The sequence below is a fragment of the Leopardus geoffroyi genome, chromosome D1 (assembly GCF_018350155.1).
Source record: "Leopardus geoffroyi isolate Oge1 chromosome D1, O.geoffroyi_Oge1_pat1.0, whole genome shotgun sequence".
NCBI lineage: Eukaryota > Metazoa > Chordata > Mammalia > Carnivora > Felidae > Leopardus > Leopardus geoffroyi.
The window spans coordinates 112,428,808-112,446,076 of NC_059329.1; the positions used below are offsets into that span (position 1 = coordinate 112,428,808).

The following is a 17,269-nucleotide window of genomic DNA, read 5'->3' on the forward strand; positions in this document are numbered from 1 at the left end:
CTTCATTTATAACGTAGGTACTTAATACTATAAATTTCCCGCAGCTAGTGCAGCGTCCCACAGTTTATGAATATATTGTGTGTGTGCTTTCTTTATGGTTTTTTTTTTAAGATTTTATTTTAAGTAACATCTACACCCAACATGGGTCTTGAACCCATGACCCTGAGATTGAGAGCAGCACACTTCACTGACCAAGCCAGCCAGATGCCCCTTGTGTGTTCACTTTCATTCAATTCAAAAGATTTTCCCATTTCCCTTGTGATTTCTTCTTTGGCACGTGGGTCAGTTAGAAGTGTGCTAATTCCAAATATTTGGGAGTTTTCTAGATTTCTTTTCATTATTGCTTTCTAATTTAATTCTGTGGAGGTCAGGGGACATATATTTGGTATGATTTCAGTCTCTTTAAATACGTGGAGCTTTGTCTGTGTTGGGGAACATGCTGTGTGTACTGTTGCTGTTGGCTAGAGTGCTCTCACGGCAATTGGGTTGGGCTAGTTGATGGTGCCGCTCAGGGCTTCTCCGTCCTTGGGAGCCTATCATTCTGGCTCACCTGCTCAGTCAGCTACTCAACCACGGGGAAAGGGAGGTCTTCTAACCGTCTCTCCTCTCGGTCTTAATGGGTTCATGTCTTCTTTTAAATCTATGTTTGTATTCACTTTTTAAAACTCATTTTGAAATTAACATTTTGTTAAGGAAATGTGGAAAACAAAGTGTTAAACATAAAATTAAAGCCAGAGATAGTTTTAATGAGTTGAGCTGGATTGATCCTTCAAACTTGTTCATGAGTCGTGATCATTCTTTGTTGTTATATTATTACCTATGAAAACTGTTTCAGAATGCTAACATGTAATCACTTACAGGTTTAATGTGGTTTGGTGATTACGTTATATGTATTAGCACAAATGAGTTGTAGATTTTTAATGGTAGAATTTCCTCTGTGTACAATTTTAATAGAAAATTTAAGTCAGTAAGCAGGAGATCAAATTAGTTTGAAATTATAAAAAGCCATATTACTGGGTTGGCCTTTGAAAATACGTAACAGATTAAAAATTCAGTGTAAAGATGATTTAAATGACCCTTGCGACGTCCTCTCTGTTTTTTGTTTTTTTTTTTCTGAACTGATGTTCTTAATTAATCGTGAGCAGACGCTGGCATACGGGGACATGAACCACGAGTGGATCGGCAACGAGTGGCTGCCCAGCCTGGGCCTTGCGCAATACCGCAGCTACTTCATGGAGTGCCTGGTGGACGCGCGCATGCTGGACCACCTGACCAAGAAGGACCTCCGAGGGCAGCTGAAGATGGTCGACAGCTTCCACAGGTGTGCTGCTGCACGTTGGCCCTTCCTGGTTGGCTAAGAGATGTTTGCCCACTGCCACGGCTAATTGTGTTTTGTTTTTGGTTTTTGGTAACAGAAACAGTTTCCAGTGCGGAATTATGTGCCTGCGAAGGTTGAATTACGACCGTAAAGAGCTAGAGAGAAAAAGAGAAGAAAGCCAGAGTGAAGTAAAAGGCTAGTACATGGCATTTAATTCATGCAGCGTGTGTTAACAGCCTCGGTGATTTCCTACATTTTAAAAAAATCAGGAAAGGCTTGAAGTGGAAAAAACTAGTCTGGCATCATTACAGAGGAGGGAGAGATGATCCCTTTCTGCGGCCAGAGACCCTGTGCCCATTTTCTCGTGCTTAACGTCAGTCTGTAGGTTCAGGGTCTCCGGGTAAACATTCTTCCTATGACCTTAGACATTTCCTCTTACGAGGATACACGTCCTCTTTTGTTCAGAAAAGCTGCTACACACCATTAGAGAGCAACAGAGCAGACGTGAGCAGGCCCCTGCTGTGTGCGTCTTGGTGTGAGTGTGAAAAGTACTGCCCAGGCTGTCTCTCCAAGGACTCGAGGGGCCCACAGTAGCATAGCGTGGTTCTTCTTCCTGTGGATGAGGGAGCGGTATGGGGTCAGCGGGGCACTTGGGCCTCGCAGACAGGGTGGGGGGCCTCTTCTGGGGCACGGGGGTGGGGGAGCAGGCAGAGGCATTTCGAGGAGGGAGCAGGCCCAGGGGCATATAAGAGGACATGGTGCTCAGCCAAGAGAGCAACACCCAGGGCACCTCTAACTGAGCAAGTGTAGTAGTTTGTTTTGCAACAAGACGTTAACGATTAAGCTCAACGTAACCTCTCCCCAAATTTTCAGTATAAAGAAATCACTAAGAATGGTAATAGCAGATCGGACTTACCAACTCCAAGCACAAAGGTTAATTTATTTAATCCTTACCACCGTCCTGTGAGTGCTGTTTTCATCCCTCGTGTTTACTAAGAAAGAAAGGTAAAAGTGTGGTCACGGAAGGGGCACCTGGGTGGCTCAGTCGGTTGAGCATCTACCTCTTGGTTTCAGCTCAGGGTTTGTGGGTTCAAGCCCTGTGTCATGCTCTGTGCTGACGGTGTGGAGCCTGCTTGGGATTCTCTCCCTCCCTCCTTTCCTGTGCCCCTCCCCCTGTTGCTCCAGCTCTCACTGTCGCTGTCTGTCAAATAAATAAACTTAGGGGGCACCTGGGTGGCTTAGTTAAGTGTCTGACTTCAGCTCAGGTCATAATCTCACTGTTCGTGTGTTTGAGCCCTGTGTCAGGCTCTATGCTGACAGCTCACATGCTGGAGCCTGCTTTGGATTCTGTGTCTCCCTCTCTCTCTATCCCCCCCCCTCAAAAATAAATATTAAAAAACTATTTTGAAATAAATAAACTTTAAAAAAATGTGGCTGGAGGGGAGCCTGAGTGGCTCAGATGGGTTGGGAGTCCGAATTCAGCTCAGGTCACGATCTTGTGATTCATGAGTTTGAGCCCCGCGTTGGGCTCTGTGCTGACACCTTGGAGCCTGGAGACTGCTTGGGATTCTGTGTCTTGCAGTCTGTCTCTCTCTGCCCCAACGCTTTCTCGCGCTCTCCCTCTCCCTCCCCCCGCACTCTGTCTCTGTCTCTCTCTCAAAAGTAAATAAGCATAAAAAAAAATGGCTGGGAAGATAGCCCATTTGAAGGGTAGTCTAGCCATGATTGAGTTAGTGTGAGTCACAAGAAACACCATAAGACAACATCTGTGATACATGTTCTGTACGTATATAATATAATGTATGTAACGTATAAATGTAGTAACGATCTGTAAGTATTTTACGTGTGTCCGTGTGTGTATATCTGTCCTGTTACCTAGAAGAGGACCTTGGAAACGAACTAGGTAAATGTGTTTCATTTATTGTGTACTTCCATTTTAAATCTTTTCACGGTTGACAGAAGCAGTCTTTCAAAGTAACTGGTGATCATCTGGTGATTTTTAGATCTCTCCTAATGCAAATGCAATATTTATTACTTTGCGTAAACCTGAGGTCTCCCCTCACAGTCTCTAATATGCTGGAGAGCATCTTCAAGTTTCTGGTTTCCCAATGAGTCAAGAAAACGGGCTTCACGATTGTAACTGAGAGGTTCGTGTTCAAGCCACAAGGTGCCCAGACATGGGGCCAACACGTCTGATGGGAGGACGGTTTTCCAGCAGACCCACAGTCTGTAGATGAAGCCTAGTCGTGCCTCGTGTGTCCTTCTGGTTCCCGATGCCTGGGCCCTGGTCATTTTGTATTCTCTAGAAAGTCAGTGTGCACGAGAACTTCCTTGTTCGAGAGTTTCCTCGAGGAGTGGGTTCCGACGGGACAGTTTGCATGAGGCTGGCGAGGGGCCAGGACGACAGCGTGTGAGCGCAGCGGGGGCCGTCTGCCCACCTGGCGGTGCCCTCCGTGCCCGTTTGGGTCACGCCTCGGGTCGGGACCCGGAGGCTCAGGGCGCACAGCGGGGACCCCTGTCCTGCGTTACAGGGTGTGGATGTGATGGAGAGAGCTTTCTGCAGCCGCTCTGACCATCGGTGTTTACTGTCTGCAGATGTGCTGGTTTGGAGCAATGACCGAGTGATTCGCTGGGTCCTGTCGATTGGCCTTAAAGAGTTTGCGAACAATCTCGTAGAGAGTGGCGTTCACGGTGCGCTGATGGCCTTAGATGAGACCTTCGACTTCAACGCCCTGGCGCTTCTGCTTCAGATCCCGACCCAGAACACACAGGTGACGCCGGGCCGGCCGCGCCCGCCCGCCGCTCTCCTGCTGGAGACCCTGCATCCTGTATTTGAGCGAGGCAGCGCGTGGCTACACCGCACAGCTAGGCCTCTCTCCGCGAGCCTGGGCTGTGCTGTGCGGCCCGGAGTCCACGGTGCTGCCTCCTCCTGCCTGAGCTCTGCCTGCCCCTTCCCGTCACAGGCTCGTGAGCCTGGCGTGCATTGAGCCCTTACATGGAGAGAGAAGCACTCTTACTTCCGTGTGTCACATGGAAGTTTCATTAATTCTGTTTCTGATTTCCCTGTGGAATTTTTTTTGACTCATGGGCTCACTGGAGAGTCAGGGATTTTTTATTCTTCTTCAGAACACTATACACCTTTGGGAACGCCCTCAGTCTCCCCACTGGAAACACCCCCCCCCACCCCCCCACGACACCCTGGTCTAATTTCCCAGGGAGCATGGACCCCTCTCCCCAAAGGCCCATTCCCATAGGCCTCCTGGGGGGCTCAGTCGATTAAGCGCCGGACTCTTGGTTTCAGCTCAGGCCTTGATCTCATAGTTTGTGGGTTTGATCCCCATGTCAGGCTCTGTGCTGACAACATGGAGTCTGTCTCTGCCCCTCCCCTGCTCAGCTCTCTCTCTCCCCCCCGCCTCTCAAAAATAAATAAAGCCCATTAATGGACTTCACATTAAAATCCTTATTTAAAATACAGTATTAGGATTCAAGGCATTTATCCCTTGGTTTTTTTTAAAATTTTTCCAGTCTTGGTTTAAAAATAATTGCGATATGCTAACATCCTTTAGATTGACATAACTTTTGGGCTGTTGGTTTATGATTTCAGGCTCGTGCCGTCTTGGAAAGGGAGTTTAACAACCTTTTGGCCATGGGGACGGACAGAAGATTCGATGAAGTAAGTTTTCCACCTAATATCTAAATTTCCATTAACTGTAAATTGTTAATATTTGGGGGTACCTGGCTGGCTCAGTTGGAGGAGCATGGGACTCCTAATCTCAGGGTTGTGAGTTCAAGCCACATGTTGGGTATAGAGATTACTTAAAAGTATAATCTTTAAAACAAAAAATAAATGTAGGGGCGCCTAGGTGGGTGGCTCAGTCAGTTAAGCGTCCGACTTCAGCTCAGGTCACGATCTCACAGTTTGTGGGTTCGAGCCCCGCATCGGGCTCCGTGCTGACAGCTTGGAGCCTGGAGCCTGCTTCAGATTCTGTGTCTCCTTCTCTCTCTGTTCCTCCCCTGCTCATGCTTTGTCTGTCTCTCTCTCAAAAACAAATAAAGATTAAAAAAAATTTTTTTTTAAATAAAAAATAAATGTAGATTACTAAATTTGTAGGAGCCATGTATCAGGTAACTCTTGCAAATGTGGAGATAATTTTACTTTACAACTTAAGCTTTGCTCTTAATTTATTAACAAACGAGCCATTAGGGCTACTGGGTGGCTCAGTCGGTTAGGTGTCTGACTTCCGCTAAGGTCATGATCCCCCTGTTTGTGAGTTCAAGCCCTGCATTGGGCTCGCTGCTGTCACCGTGGAGCCTGCTTCGGGTCTCCTGTCCCTCTTTCTCTCTGCGCCTCGCTCACACACACTCGTTCTCTCTCTCTCAGAATATAAAAAACAGGGACACCTGTGTGGCTCAGGCGGTTAAGCATCTGACTCTTGGTTTTGGCTCAGGTTATGATCTCACAGTTGTGAGTTTCAGCCTCACGTCTGGCTCCGTGCTGACTGCTGAGTCTGCTTGGGATTCTGTCTCCCTCTCTCCCTGTGTCCCTCCCCCACTCATGCTGATTCTTTCTCAAAACTAAATAAATAAACTTTAAAAAAATAAAACAAAAAAACAAAGGAGCTATTGAGAAACCAATATTTTCACAGAGATGGGTGGTTCGGTTTTTTTACTTTTTGCTATTTGACTTTTGATACTCTTCCAAAATATTTTTCGCATCATAACACGTTGGCCGCAGCCTGGGAACAGAGCCTGTAAGTTGTGTTTTTGGGGGCAGCAGGATATCTCCCTGCAATCCAGGGGAAGGTTTCAGTCGTTTATTTGAAAAGACACAAAATGTTGCTTTGTCCTTATACAAAACCAGGACAGATTTACTCCCACACCACTCCTTACGACTGTCTTCGTTGCCATAAGAACACTTGGTGTGACGAGAACAGGGCAAGTGAAAGGGCGAAGACCGTTTTGAGAACAAAAACGTAGTATCTGTTACAGCAGGGAGGTGATTTCACGTAGACAGCGGAGCAGGCCCAGGCGGCCCAGGACTGTCCCGCCTTGTGCCCATCAGGGTCCCGGCACACGTGTGGCCCTGCCTCCCTTTACCCCCTGGGGCTCCCGTCTGGGCAGGCCGCCCGGTGGCTGTCAGGAATGGGGGTAAATACGTGGAAACAAAACTGCGGAGTGAGGTCATTTTAAAGGGCCGGTAACTTTACTATATATTTTTGTCTTTTATTTTACAATCGGTCTTGTTTTCTGTCCTTTAATTTCCCAGGACGATGATAAAAGCTTTAGGAGGGCACCTTCTTGGAGAAAAAAATTCAGACCAAAGGACGTTCGTGGCTTGGCTGCTGGGTCTGCAGAGACTCTCCCTGCAAATTTCCGGGTCACTTCCTCTCTGTCCTCACCCTCTATGCAGCCAAAGAAGATACAGCTGGACGGTACGTGACATCCCACGCTGCCCCAGCCCCTCGGCGGTGGCACAGGAGGCTCGTTGGCTGGAACGTTAACAGTGGTGGAGAATGGCCGACCTGATGTGTAACAAGGCGTTCGGGTGCTGTGGCGTGCTCAGGCTTGAATGCTCTAAGATTAATCCCAATTCTGCTTCTCAAAGTCTCACAGCGATAGAGATTGTTTTAACGTTCCTATCTGGTTGAATATTAGCGTATTCTTCCAACTACTGAAGCTAGGCTTCGTGGGTGTCCCCCGAGCGTCGGACCAGCACCCACGCTTGCAAAGCTACGTATGTGATGGGTGGCCCTAGGGCGCTCGTTTATAAGATGGCAGCGCGGTGGCTTTCAAGCCGCGTTCCCCCCCCCCCCCCCCCCCAGGACTGCCCTCCACATTGCCCTCCACACTGGAGGAGTGTCTGGAGCACAGTTCCCACCTCCGTCCCTGTGCTGCTTCTCCGTGTCAGTACATGTCATAAGAGGATGGAGACAAGGAAGAGGGCGAGCCTGGGCTGTCCTCATGGAGCGTGGCCCGTCCTGTGGAACCCACATCGGCTGTGTAGTCGCCACGTCGGGTCAGGCCGGCGATCAGCCCTTGACCATCCTTCTGCTTTGCGGCCACGGCTGATGAGTTGAGTGTTTTGTAGGCCGATCTCCTGGCTCCGATTATGTCCCACTCAGTGACAGCATTGGGAGCCAGATGCCTGGGTTAGAGCCTGGCTCTGCCACGAGGGAGGTGCATGGCCTTGGGCCCTGGGCCTCAGCGTCCCCGTCTGTAGAGTGGCCGTCGCCCTGGTGTCTTCCTCATTGGTTGGCTGTGATGGCTCAGTGAGTCCCTCACAGGAAGCTTTTGGACAGGGTCAGGCATGTCCCGCGGGCCACTGCAGCGGTAGGCCTGTCACAGACAACCACGCTCGCCCTCGATGGTCTTGGAAAACTGTACGAAGGACGTGGTTGTAGGAATCGTACGGTGTGGTTGTTACAGTTTCCCGCTATTAGCCCTGCCCGTACTTGGGTTTGTGAGTTTTGCTCTCGCTCTCCTCTGTAAAAACCAGGGGAAAGTAACTTATGTAAGGCCTTTACTGAGCTTTGAGTGAGGGCAGCATTTTCATTAAAAAACTCCTTCTCTTTGCCAGACTTCAATAATATGCTTAATGAGGGAAAAACCCAACTTTTTAAAAAATAGCATTTTCCTCGTGGAGCCCATAGCTAATTTTTATAAGTTTTCGTTGTAACTTAGCCTCCGCTGGTTGGCTACCCTGACTGCCCTCTGATTTTCCTCACGGCCTTATTACCATCTCTATCTTCAAAAACCATGTCTTGTGGGTTAAGTGTCAACGGTGATGTCTGGATTAGAGTTCGGGTAAACATAACTCTAGAAAAAGGCGTGGGGAGCGTGTCGCGTGGCAGGGGGCTCCACACCCTCGTGTGGTGACTGAGCAAAGCCAGCACAGCGGGCGTCTTCGTGGCTTCCTAAAGCAGAATGAGTGCGGGGGGCCGCGGCGGGTCTCCCGGGACCTCCGCGTCGGGGGCTCATCCAGGTGGCCCGCGGCCGCCGGCAGCACAGCTCGGCCGAATATTGACAGGCTGTGTTCCCGTGGAACCTGCCGGAACACGGAACATGGACTCGGGAGCCACACACACCTGCTGCGGAGGTTGGAAAACTTAGCCGTGCGGGGCGTTTGTTGACAAGAACAGAAGCCTCTGTTCTCACGCTGTTTCCGGCAGGAGCCGAGGCCGGGCTTCAGTGCTCTTAGCCAAGTCGCTGTCCCGCACCCCCTCCGGGGAGGGCAGAGCAGGCATCAGGACGGCACTGGACTCGGTTTACCTTCACCCTTCAGTGGGCCGCTGGCATTCACTGGGTCATTCACCGCATACTCTCCTTACAGAGGATCGTTAGGGCTGAGGGAAAAGTCCGGAAAAGTCGAGAACTCTAGAGGGTTTAGGGGGAAAGAGTTACCGTGTCAGGAGCCGTCACGCGTGCAGATGGACGCGGCGAAGTTGTTCTCCTGGCATCTGCCGCCCCGTTGCTGTTTTAGGGCGAACTCCCAGGGAGTCCCCAGGCCGCTTGGGGTGGAGAGAACCCCACGCGGAGGTGCCCCGGGAGCCCTCGGTGGGTGCTGCTGTGGGTTAGAATGTGCGCGGCTGTACTAGCGCCCTCGTGTGACGTTTTGAGACTAACCGCATGCTGTGTTTGCACGCCGCCCCTCGTGCTGCTGGTCGGAGCAGGCAGCGTTTCGGGACCGCAGAGGCTGGATTCCGCCACAGTCAGGACTTACTCCTGCTGACGCCCCCTGGGGTGAGTAGAGGGCACCGTCCGTGCAGGCCGCAGTCGGGCACCCGTGTCCTGTCCACGCGATGTCCGTGGGCGCCAGGAGAGCCCACGCAGGTTCACTTAGGGACTTTGAGAAATACACACACGCACAACACGAGCCTCTCTGCAGCTGCTAAGAGGATCCTGGGGTTTGTGTGTGGTTATTACACTTAATAAAGAGGTTGGTGTGGCCTCAGTTTTTCAGGGGAAAACTGTATTTCCACTCTTTCCTTAAACAAAAGAAGTTTGGCTGCAACGTCTGCTAATGTCTTTTGAGGTAGGGAGGCAGGATTGCAGCCGGAGCAGAAGGGAGCTGCTCTGAGCTGAGCTGACCCCCGCCCCCCCACCCCCACCCCCCCCGGTGTCCGGGAGCACGTGGCACTCGCCTCTGCCTGGCCTGGTGGAGCTCCTAGGTCGGCAGGCGCTGGCTGGCTTGTCTTAAATACACCTTCCCGAATGAACCAGGCCCCAGCGGATTCAATACCGCCATCACGTGAGTGACGGCGATAGCCTCTCAGTTGAGAGATTGCTTTTTAAAAACGGAACAGCGTTACCATCTGAGGGCTGAGTTTGAACGTGGAGATTTCGGGTGTGGGCCCAGGAGCCCAGCCCTCTTCCCCCCTGCTCTGAGCGGGGCGGCTTTGTTCTGCTCTTCTCCTGTTTTCCTGTCTCAGCCAGAATATTTGATGGGTGGGGGCTCCTGGCTGGCCCGGGAGGTGGAGCCTACAACCCTTGATCTTGGGGTAGTGAGTCTGAGCCCCACATTGGGTGTGGAGATGACTTAAAATCTTTAAAAAAAAAGAATATTTGATTGGATTCTGTATGTTTTTTTTTTTTTAATTGGTAACTTTTAGTATGCCAGAATGAAGTCAGTCAAAGAATTCTCGATATGCAAAATGTTCATGTTTTCTCTAAATTCTCGAAGCGCTTAAAACAGGAAGGGAGGGGCGCATGTGCTGGGCCCCACCTGGGGCCCTGGAAGGTGCTGTTCGGGCTGCTGTCTTAAGAGTCGTTCTCTTGCTTTTATTTTCCAGTTTACCCACACTACTTCTACCGGTGATCATGCAGCACTCTGAGTCCAGAGGGGACTACATTTTAAAGTTCAACGGGATCTTTGATCTGTTAATACTTGGTATATGGACCCTGAGATATTTTATTACAGAGTTTTTAATTAGTGAAGAATTCATGAATACCATAGAGAAAATATTTTAGAATTTAATGTTTCTTATATTTATGTAAACTTATGACTTCTTTTATATAGTTACTTACTTTTTCATGTATATCCAGGCTATAAATATCCTTTCCAATCAATTCATGTTCTTCTATCTAAGTTTAGTCTTTCAAATGAATGTACTGTAATGCTTGTATGTATAAATCCCATGAACAAATATAGGGCTTTTGTAAATTATGCATTTATTGTAATTATCATTGTTTAATTTTTTATTAATAAACCCTGACAGAGCAAAGGATTTTACCGCGTTTGTAAAATCATCGTGACACAGCGTGCATTTTCCTTTACAAATGTCACGTACAATCATTTTGAAATAATCAGACTTAATTTTGAGCAATTGTTGTATTTTAATGACTGACCTTAACTACACTTTTTCTAGCAAGAAATGCTTTATTCTGCAGTGTGAACAGATTAAAAATATCTGGTGTTAAATATCAGCTAATAAAACTGGGAGTGGAAGGGTTATCGGAACAGTACGAGCATCTCCTAGGACCGGTGAGCCCTTTCAGAGCCTTGTCCCTGGGGGCTTGGGCAGCTTTTGCCTGGAGTGACCGGCAGGACCCGGGAGCTGAGGACCCAGAAAGCCTGGGCAGGGGGGGCCTGGGCACCCCGAGCTCCCTGGCCCCAGAACTCTCAGAGGACCAATCAGGAAGCACTGGGCTCCCACCGCGGGGCAGGGTGCTGGGTGCCCACCCAGGAGGAGGGCGCGAGATCCTGGAAATAATGTAGTGCAACTCTAATAAAGGCCTTATTGTTCTTACGGAAATCAACTTTTTACATTTGTTTGTAAACATGTTTAAAGAGTGGACCTCGTCGTCCATTTGTAGATTTTGATGCGACAGCCATTTCGGTTTATAGAAGTAGCAAACGTAACTTACTTTTTACGCGGCATATTAAAAAGCCAGCAAGAAATGTGCTCAGATCATGGTGTGTTATTTATTATGCAGCTGATACAGAGATAGAAACGGCATGTCTTTTTACATTTGGTTTCTGCTTTTAATTTACTTGTACAATTGACCGTTTCCGTTCTGTTTTTTCTATTAATCTTTTGTGAACTTCCTGATTGTGTAACAAAGTATGTACAGCCTACTTTTGAACTATTTTTATCACAGTATTATTTATTGCTGTCTTTCAATACCGTAGTGAAGCGTTTCCCACTGCCAATAAAGAATACTGAGCATAAGCTGCCGTTACCTTGAGAAGTGGCTGCCGTGGTTTTCTCTCGTGCTCTGGGCCACGGAGGCACTTTTGCCACGTGGAAGGCCTAGTGTGGAAACCAGCTGATAGAATAACACAGCTGGAAGGTGGACGTACAGGATGGGGGTGTCCTCCGGAGGCGGGCCGGGTGTCCGTGCCCCAGAGGAAGCGGCCCCGGCAGATCCGTGCAGCCGGGGGCCCAGGCGAGAGGCCAGCAGGGCCAGGGGACTGGTCCATGGACAGGGCCGGCTGAGGCCGCCCCTCCTCCGGGCCGACAGGAGGCAGCGGTGTGCGTGCGTGTGCGCGTGCGTGCATCCGTGGGCACGCGCACGCCTTCCGCCCCGTCTCCGCTCCGCTTCCATCGTCCGTGTGGGCTTTCCTCTCCTGCTGCTGTCCTCCCAAGGTCACAAGACGGTGCCCAGGGCCGCGTCCTTCCCCATCATCTCAGCCCCTGGGAACCTGCCGGGCTGCTTCTCCCGTAGCTCAGACCCAGTCCTGAGTCCCGTACCAGTCAGCGTGGCAGAGGGGAGGGTCCGCCCGCACTGGGGTTGGCGGCCCTCACGAGGCCACCTCGGGCGGCTCTGGCACAAGCTCCCCGATGGCTCAGGTGACCGGGACGGTTCCCTCCCTCTGTGCCGCGTAGAGCGTATGGCCATCCTGTCCGGGGATGGATGCCCTGGGCCGTGGGCCGTGTGGGGTGGGCACTGCTGAAGACGGCTCGGTTCTCACCTTCCTGTTCTGTGTCTCCTGCCAGGGCCGACTGGCTGCTCCCGTGAAGGCCGCGTGTTTTCTTCATGTGGGGTCATACTTTCGGTCTCCGGTCCTTCGGGGCATAGGTAGGTCACTCTGTGTCTTCCTGTTCAGGACCTGTGCTGGCTGATCTTTATTTGCTGCATTTCCTCCTAGTCGTTAGTGTGAAGTGTGAGGTTTTTTTTTAACGTTTATTTATTTTTTGAGACAGAGAGAGACATCATGAATGGGGGGAGGGTCAGAGAGAGAAGGAGACACAGAATCGGAAGCAGGCTCCGGGCTCCGAGCTGGCAGCACAGAGCCCGACGCGGGGCTCGAACTCACGGACCGCGAGATCATGACCTGAGCCGAAGTCGGACGCTTCACCGACTGAGCCACCCAGGCGCCCCGTTAAGTGTGAGATTTGAAACCGCGGAGTGCTTCCTGGCTTTTTACATCCAACATTCCGTTTTTCCCCATCAAATCTGGGCAAGCCTTGGGCATCTGAAAGTTTCTGGAAACAGCCCAATTCACCAGGGTTCATTAAGTTGCGGGTGTTTTAGTAAAACTTAGTGTGGAGATTCCACTTTTGCCTGAGAACACGCGTTGGCCATACTTGGCTGTGCCCCGCCCCCCCAACCCCCCCAGTAAACGTTCCCTGGCCAGGCCGCAGTCCCGCCGGGTCCCAGGGGAGACTCTTGACTCCTCCCACGGCCACACGCTCCTCCTTGAGGCCCCTCTACCCTCATCACTGCTGCCCCTAAGGGCCTGTCTCGGGTCTCCCGTCCCGCGTTCTGAAGGTAATCGTGGCCTCCCGCGCTCCCCCTCGCCTTTTGCCAGCGGGGTCCTGCCGCCGCCCGGAGGGGTGCTCCGCGGAGGCGGAGGGGTCTGGCCCCCCGGCCTCTGCAGGGGTGCAGCAGGCGCATGCGCAAGGGCGGTTGGTGCCGCCTTCCTGACGCGGCGGCTTCGCTGGGTGGGTTTCTCCGGATCTCAGACGCTCCCCTCTCTCTCGCCTTCCCGTCGCTTGACTCCTCGGTGGGAACGAGTGGCCCGGGTTCTGCTGTTTCTCGTCCCTGTCGCCCTGCTGCACCTTTCGCAGTCCCGGCTCGAGGCCGGCGCTGTGTCCGCACCACCCGGCGCCTGGGCAGGAACAGGCGGGGGGCGGGGAGGCTCTGTCCTTGCCCAGCTTGGGTGCCGCGCCCCCTCTCGGTGTACCTCACCTGCCGCCTCTTGTAGGAACCTCCGTCCTTGGGGCGCCTGGGTGGCTCAGTCGGTTAAGTGTCCGACTTCGGCTCAGGTCACGATCTCACGGTTCGTGGGTTCGAGCCCCGTGTCGGGCTCTGTGCCCACAGCTCTGTGTTGGAACCTGCTTCGGATTCTGTGTCTCCCTCTCTCGATACCCCCCCTCCGCTCATGCTCTGTCTCTCTCTCTCAAAAATAAAAAAACTTTAAAAAAAATTTTTAAAGATTTTTTAAAAGTAATGTAAATGGATTTAAAATCTTTTAAGTAGGTGCGCCTGGGAGGCGCAGTCCTTTGAGCGTCCAACTCTTGATCTCAGCTCAGGTCGTGATCTCACAGTTTGTGTGTTTGAGCCCCGCCTGGGGCTCTGCGCTAACGGCACGGAGCCTGCTTGGGATTCTCTCCCTCTCCCCTCCGCCACTCACGCATGTGCTCTCTGTCAAAATAAACTCTAAAAAAATTAAAAAACTAAATAAAAAACTTTTTAATTTTGATGATCGTGGTGACTAAGGGATTGTGACATTGCACAACTAGAGGGCTGAAGACGTCTTAGTCTCCAACACCTTATTTTCTTTTTAATTTTTATGTTAATTTAAAAACTTTTTTAAGTTTATTTATTTAGAGAGAGAGTGGAGGAGAGGGGGAGAGAGAGAGGGAGTGAAAATCCCAAGCAGACTCTACACTGTCAGCACGGAACCGACGTGGGGCTCGATCTCATGAACTGTGAGATCATGACATGAGTTGAAATCAAGAGTCAGGGGCGCCTGGGTGGCGCAGTCGGTTAAGCGTCTGACTTCAGCCAGGTCACGATCTCGCGGTCCGTGAGTTCGAGCCCCGCGTCGGGCTCTGGGCTGATGGCTCAGAGCCTGGAGCCTGTTTCCGATTCTGTGTCTCCCTCTCTCCCTGCCCCTCCCCCGTTCATGCTCTGTCTCTCTCTGTCCCAAACATAAATAAACGTTGAAAAAAAAAAAAATTAAAAAAAAAAAAAAAAAGAAATCAAGAGTCAGATGCTAAACCGACTGAGCCACCCAGGTGACCCTAATTTCTATTTAGTTTTAAAGATTTTAAGTAATCTCTGCTCTCAACGTGGGGCTCAAACCCATGACCCTTAGATCAAGACTTGCACGGTCTACCAACTGAGCCACCTGGGTGCCCCTGTTTTATTTTATTTATTTATTTTATTTTTGTTAATGTTTATTTACTTTTGAGAGAGAGAGAGTGTGTGTGAGTGGGGGAGGGGCAGAGAGAGAGGGAGACGCAGAATCCAAAGCAGGCTCCAGGCTCTGAGCTGTCGGCACAGAGCCCGACGCGGGGCTCGAACTCACGAACCGTGAGATCGTGACCTGGGCGGAAGTCAGAGCTCAAGTGACTGAGCCCTCCCGGTGCCTTCCTGTTTTTAATTTTTTGCTCACAGTGACAGCATGCACACTGTTTCCAGGGAAACAAACCGTGGCTGCCCCCGCTCTGGTTCCTCCTCCCCTCCCTCCCCCGTGTGCTCCCGATCTTTCCATTTCCTCCCCTTGCTTCCCTACTCGCTCCTGTGTGCTCAGTGTGGGCCCCTGCCCATCCATCTCAGATTTATCGCGTGGCGTCTAGGCAATAAAGCATTATTTATTGCTCAGCCACATGGATTGCTAGGACTACAACAGAAAGGGCTTCGGTGCCACCGTATGGCCCGGTATTTACACATGAACTAACCCAACCTCTGCGACTTCTATGCCCTGGGTTAGGTCGGAGTGTGTGTCAAACATTAACTGACCGTGGGGGTTGATACTGGCGGAAGCTGGGTTGATGGATTCATGAGGGTTTACTGTCTACCCTCCTTTGGTATTTGTGCAGAAGTTTCTAGAATAGAAAACGTTAGTAGTTGTTTAGGGATCCCCTCCATGCAATAGACGGTCTCAGCCTGGACGGACTGCCCCCTGGCCCTCACTTTGGAACGTAACGTAGCCCGGGTTCGAACTCTGAGCCACACCCGGCAGTGGAGACACATCTCCCGCCGGAAGTCATCGCGCACGTGCTACACATCACGATTCCATCTTGACCCTGCTTTACACATTTTGAGACGTGTGACATCAGGACACGTCCTGCAAGTGGTGACTTCTTAGACTTGCTGAAACACGGCATATGATGACGTCACAGTCACGATGGGAGGCAGGTGTTTCCCTACAACTCCCGTCGAGAGGGTGCAGTCTAAGGCCTCCCCTTGAGCCTGGGCCAGCCTCAGTGACGGAGTTGACCAAATGGATATGCAGATGTGATGCTCGGGGACGCTGAACTGAGACCATCAGGAGCCCGACAGAAACCAGCCCCCAGAGGTCCCTGGGGGGCTCAGTCGGTTAAGCATCCAGCTCTTGGTTTTGGCTCGGGTCATGATCTCACGGTTTGTGAGTTCGAACCCCGTGTCCGCCTCTGAGCTGACAGTGTGGAGCCTGCTTGGGATTCTCTTTCTCTCTCTCTCCCCCTCTCTGTCCCGCAAATTAATTTAAAAAAATAAATAAATAAATAAAACCGCCCCTGAGAAGTCCAAGTACCTGTTGTCTGTGCCCAGCATCTGAGGAGGCCACACTGGACCTCTGGTCCCCAAAGACAGGATGGGGAGAGGAAATGAGAATCTCTCCCCAAGAGTCCGAACCAAAGCCCCCGCCACATGGCCCCGGTCATTTCATCCCAGCCGTGGCCAACCATTTGAGCCACTGAAGCTGGGGCTCCCCTGGAAACAAAAATGAGCCGTTGCCCCGTGCCCTGCCCCAACGTCCCCTCCACGGAACCGCAGCATCATCAAATGGCCGTTTACTGTTCACTCTGGGTGGTTTCTCACACAGCAGCAGGTAACCGCGACTCCTGTGGACGCACGAACGGTTACGTTTTCTCTTCTGCTGCCTTCCCCCCCCGGAATCTGATTTCATAATCCACTAAAGGATCGCCATCGGCTCTGCCTTCTCATCTGCTGCGTGAAAATCCACCCCCACACTCAGTGGTAGTAAGCAGCAGCGATCCCCCGTTTGTCCCGAGTTGGTGGATTGCCAGTCGGGGTGGCTCTTCTGCCAGATCTTTCTGGATTCGCCGGATCCCCGCGTGGTGGCGGTCACCGGCCCCTGGTGCCGACCGCAGGCTGGGGCGCCTGAGTTCCCGCTCCCGCGGCTCTCCCACACTCCGCGATGCAGCCTCGGGTTCCCGGAGTGCAAGATCAGAAACTAAGGTGTCCCGAGGGCTGGACCCCTTAACGGTATATGTAGAACTCACGCAGTGTCATTTCTGCCACATTATATTGGTCAGAACAAGTCACAAGCCCAGCCACGATTTCAGAGGTTGCGGGAATAGACCCCATCTGCCTCTGGACAGGAGGCACAGCAATGTCACCGTTGTGAGGTGTGTGTGTGTCCCCAAATTCCTATGTTGAACTTCGTGCCCAACATGATAATACTCGGTGGCAGGCCCTCTGGGAGGTGCTTAGGTCCCGCGGGTGGAGACCTCTTGCCAGGGCTCTTGTAGAAGGGACCCCGGAGGGCTCCCTTGCCCCTTCTGCCACGTGAGGACACGGCGGGAAGGTGGCCGTCTGCGAATGGCCGGCTCTCCTCGGACGCCAGTCTGCTGGCACCTCGGTCTTGGACTTCGGGCCGCTAGAACCGTGAGAAATACGTTTCTGTGGCCCGTAAGCCGCCTCTTCGGTGCTTTTCTGTGACGGCGACCCAGAGGGACCAGGACGGTCAGGCTGCAAAGAGGCGTGGACGCGGGAGCACGGTTCACTCGGGGCTCCAGCGGCCCGTCTGCTTCAGCTGCCACAGCCCTGCACTGT

General features: G+C 51.5%; 1 protein-coding gene across 11 annotated transcripts in view; it reads left to right on the top strand.

Annotated features, from left to right (window-relative positions):
- PPFIA1 (PTPRF interacting protein alpha 1) overlaps nt 1-11,503 on the top strand; it is a 92,371-nt gene extending 80,868 nt beyond the window's left edge. For 8 of the 11 annotated variants that reach the window (XM_045486237.1, XM_045486238.1, XM_045486242.1 and 5 more), the window contains 7 exons: nt 1,146-1,321; nt 1,416-1,513; nt 3,914-4,089; nt 4,923-4,991; nt 6,585-6,750; nt 8,989-9,058; nt 10,108-11,503. In XM_045486237.1, the coding sequence (XP_045342193.1) occupies nt 1,146-1,321; nt 1,416-1,513; nt 3,914-4,089; nt 4,923-4,991; nt 6,585-6,750; nt 8,989-9,047 (744 nt within the window). In that variant the 3' untranslated portion in view covers nt 9,048-9,058; nt 10,108-11,503. Of the gene's footprint in view, nt 1-1,145; nt 1,322-1,415; nt 1,514-3,913; nt 4,090-4,922; nt 4,992-6,584; nt 6,751-8,988; nt 9,059-10,107 lie in introns of those variants that run through there. The other 3 variants (XM_045486240.1, XM_045486244.1, XR_006714348.1) reach the window with 2 other exon arrangements.
- Nucleotides 11,504-17,269: the final 5,766 nt, after the last annotated feature.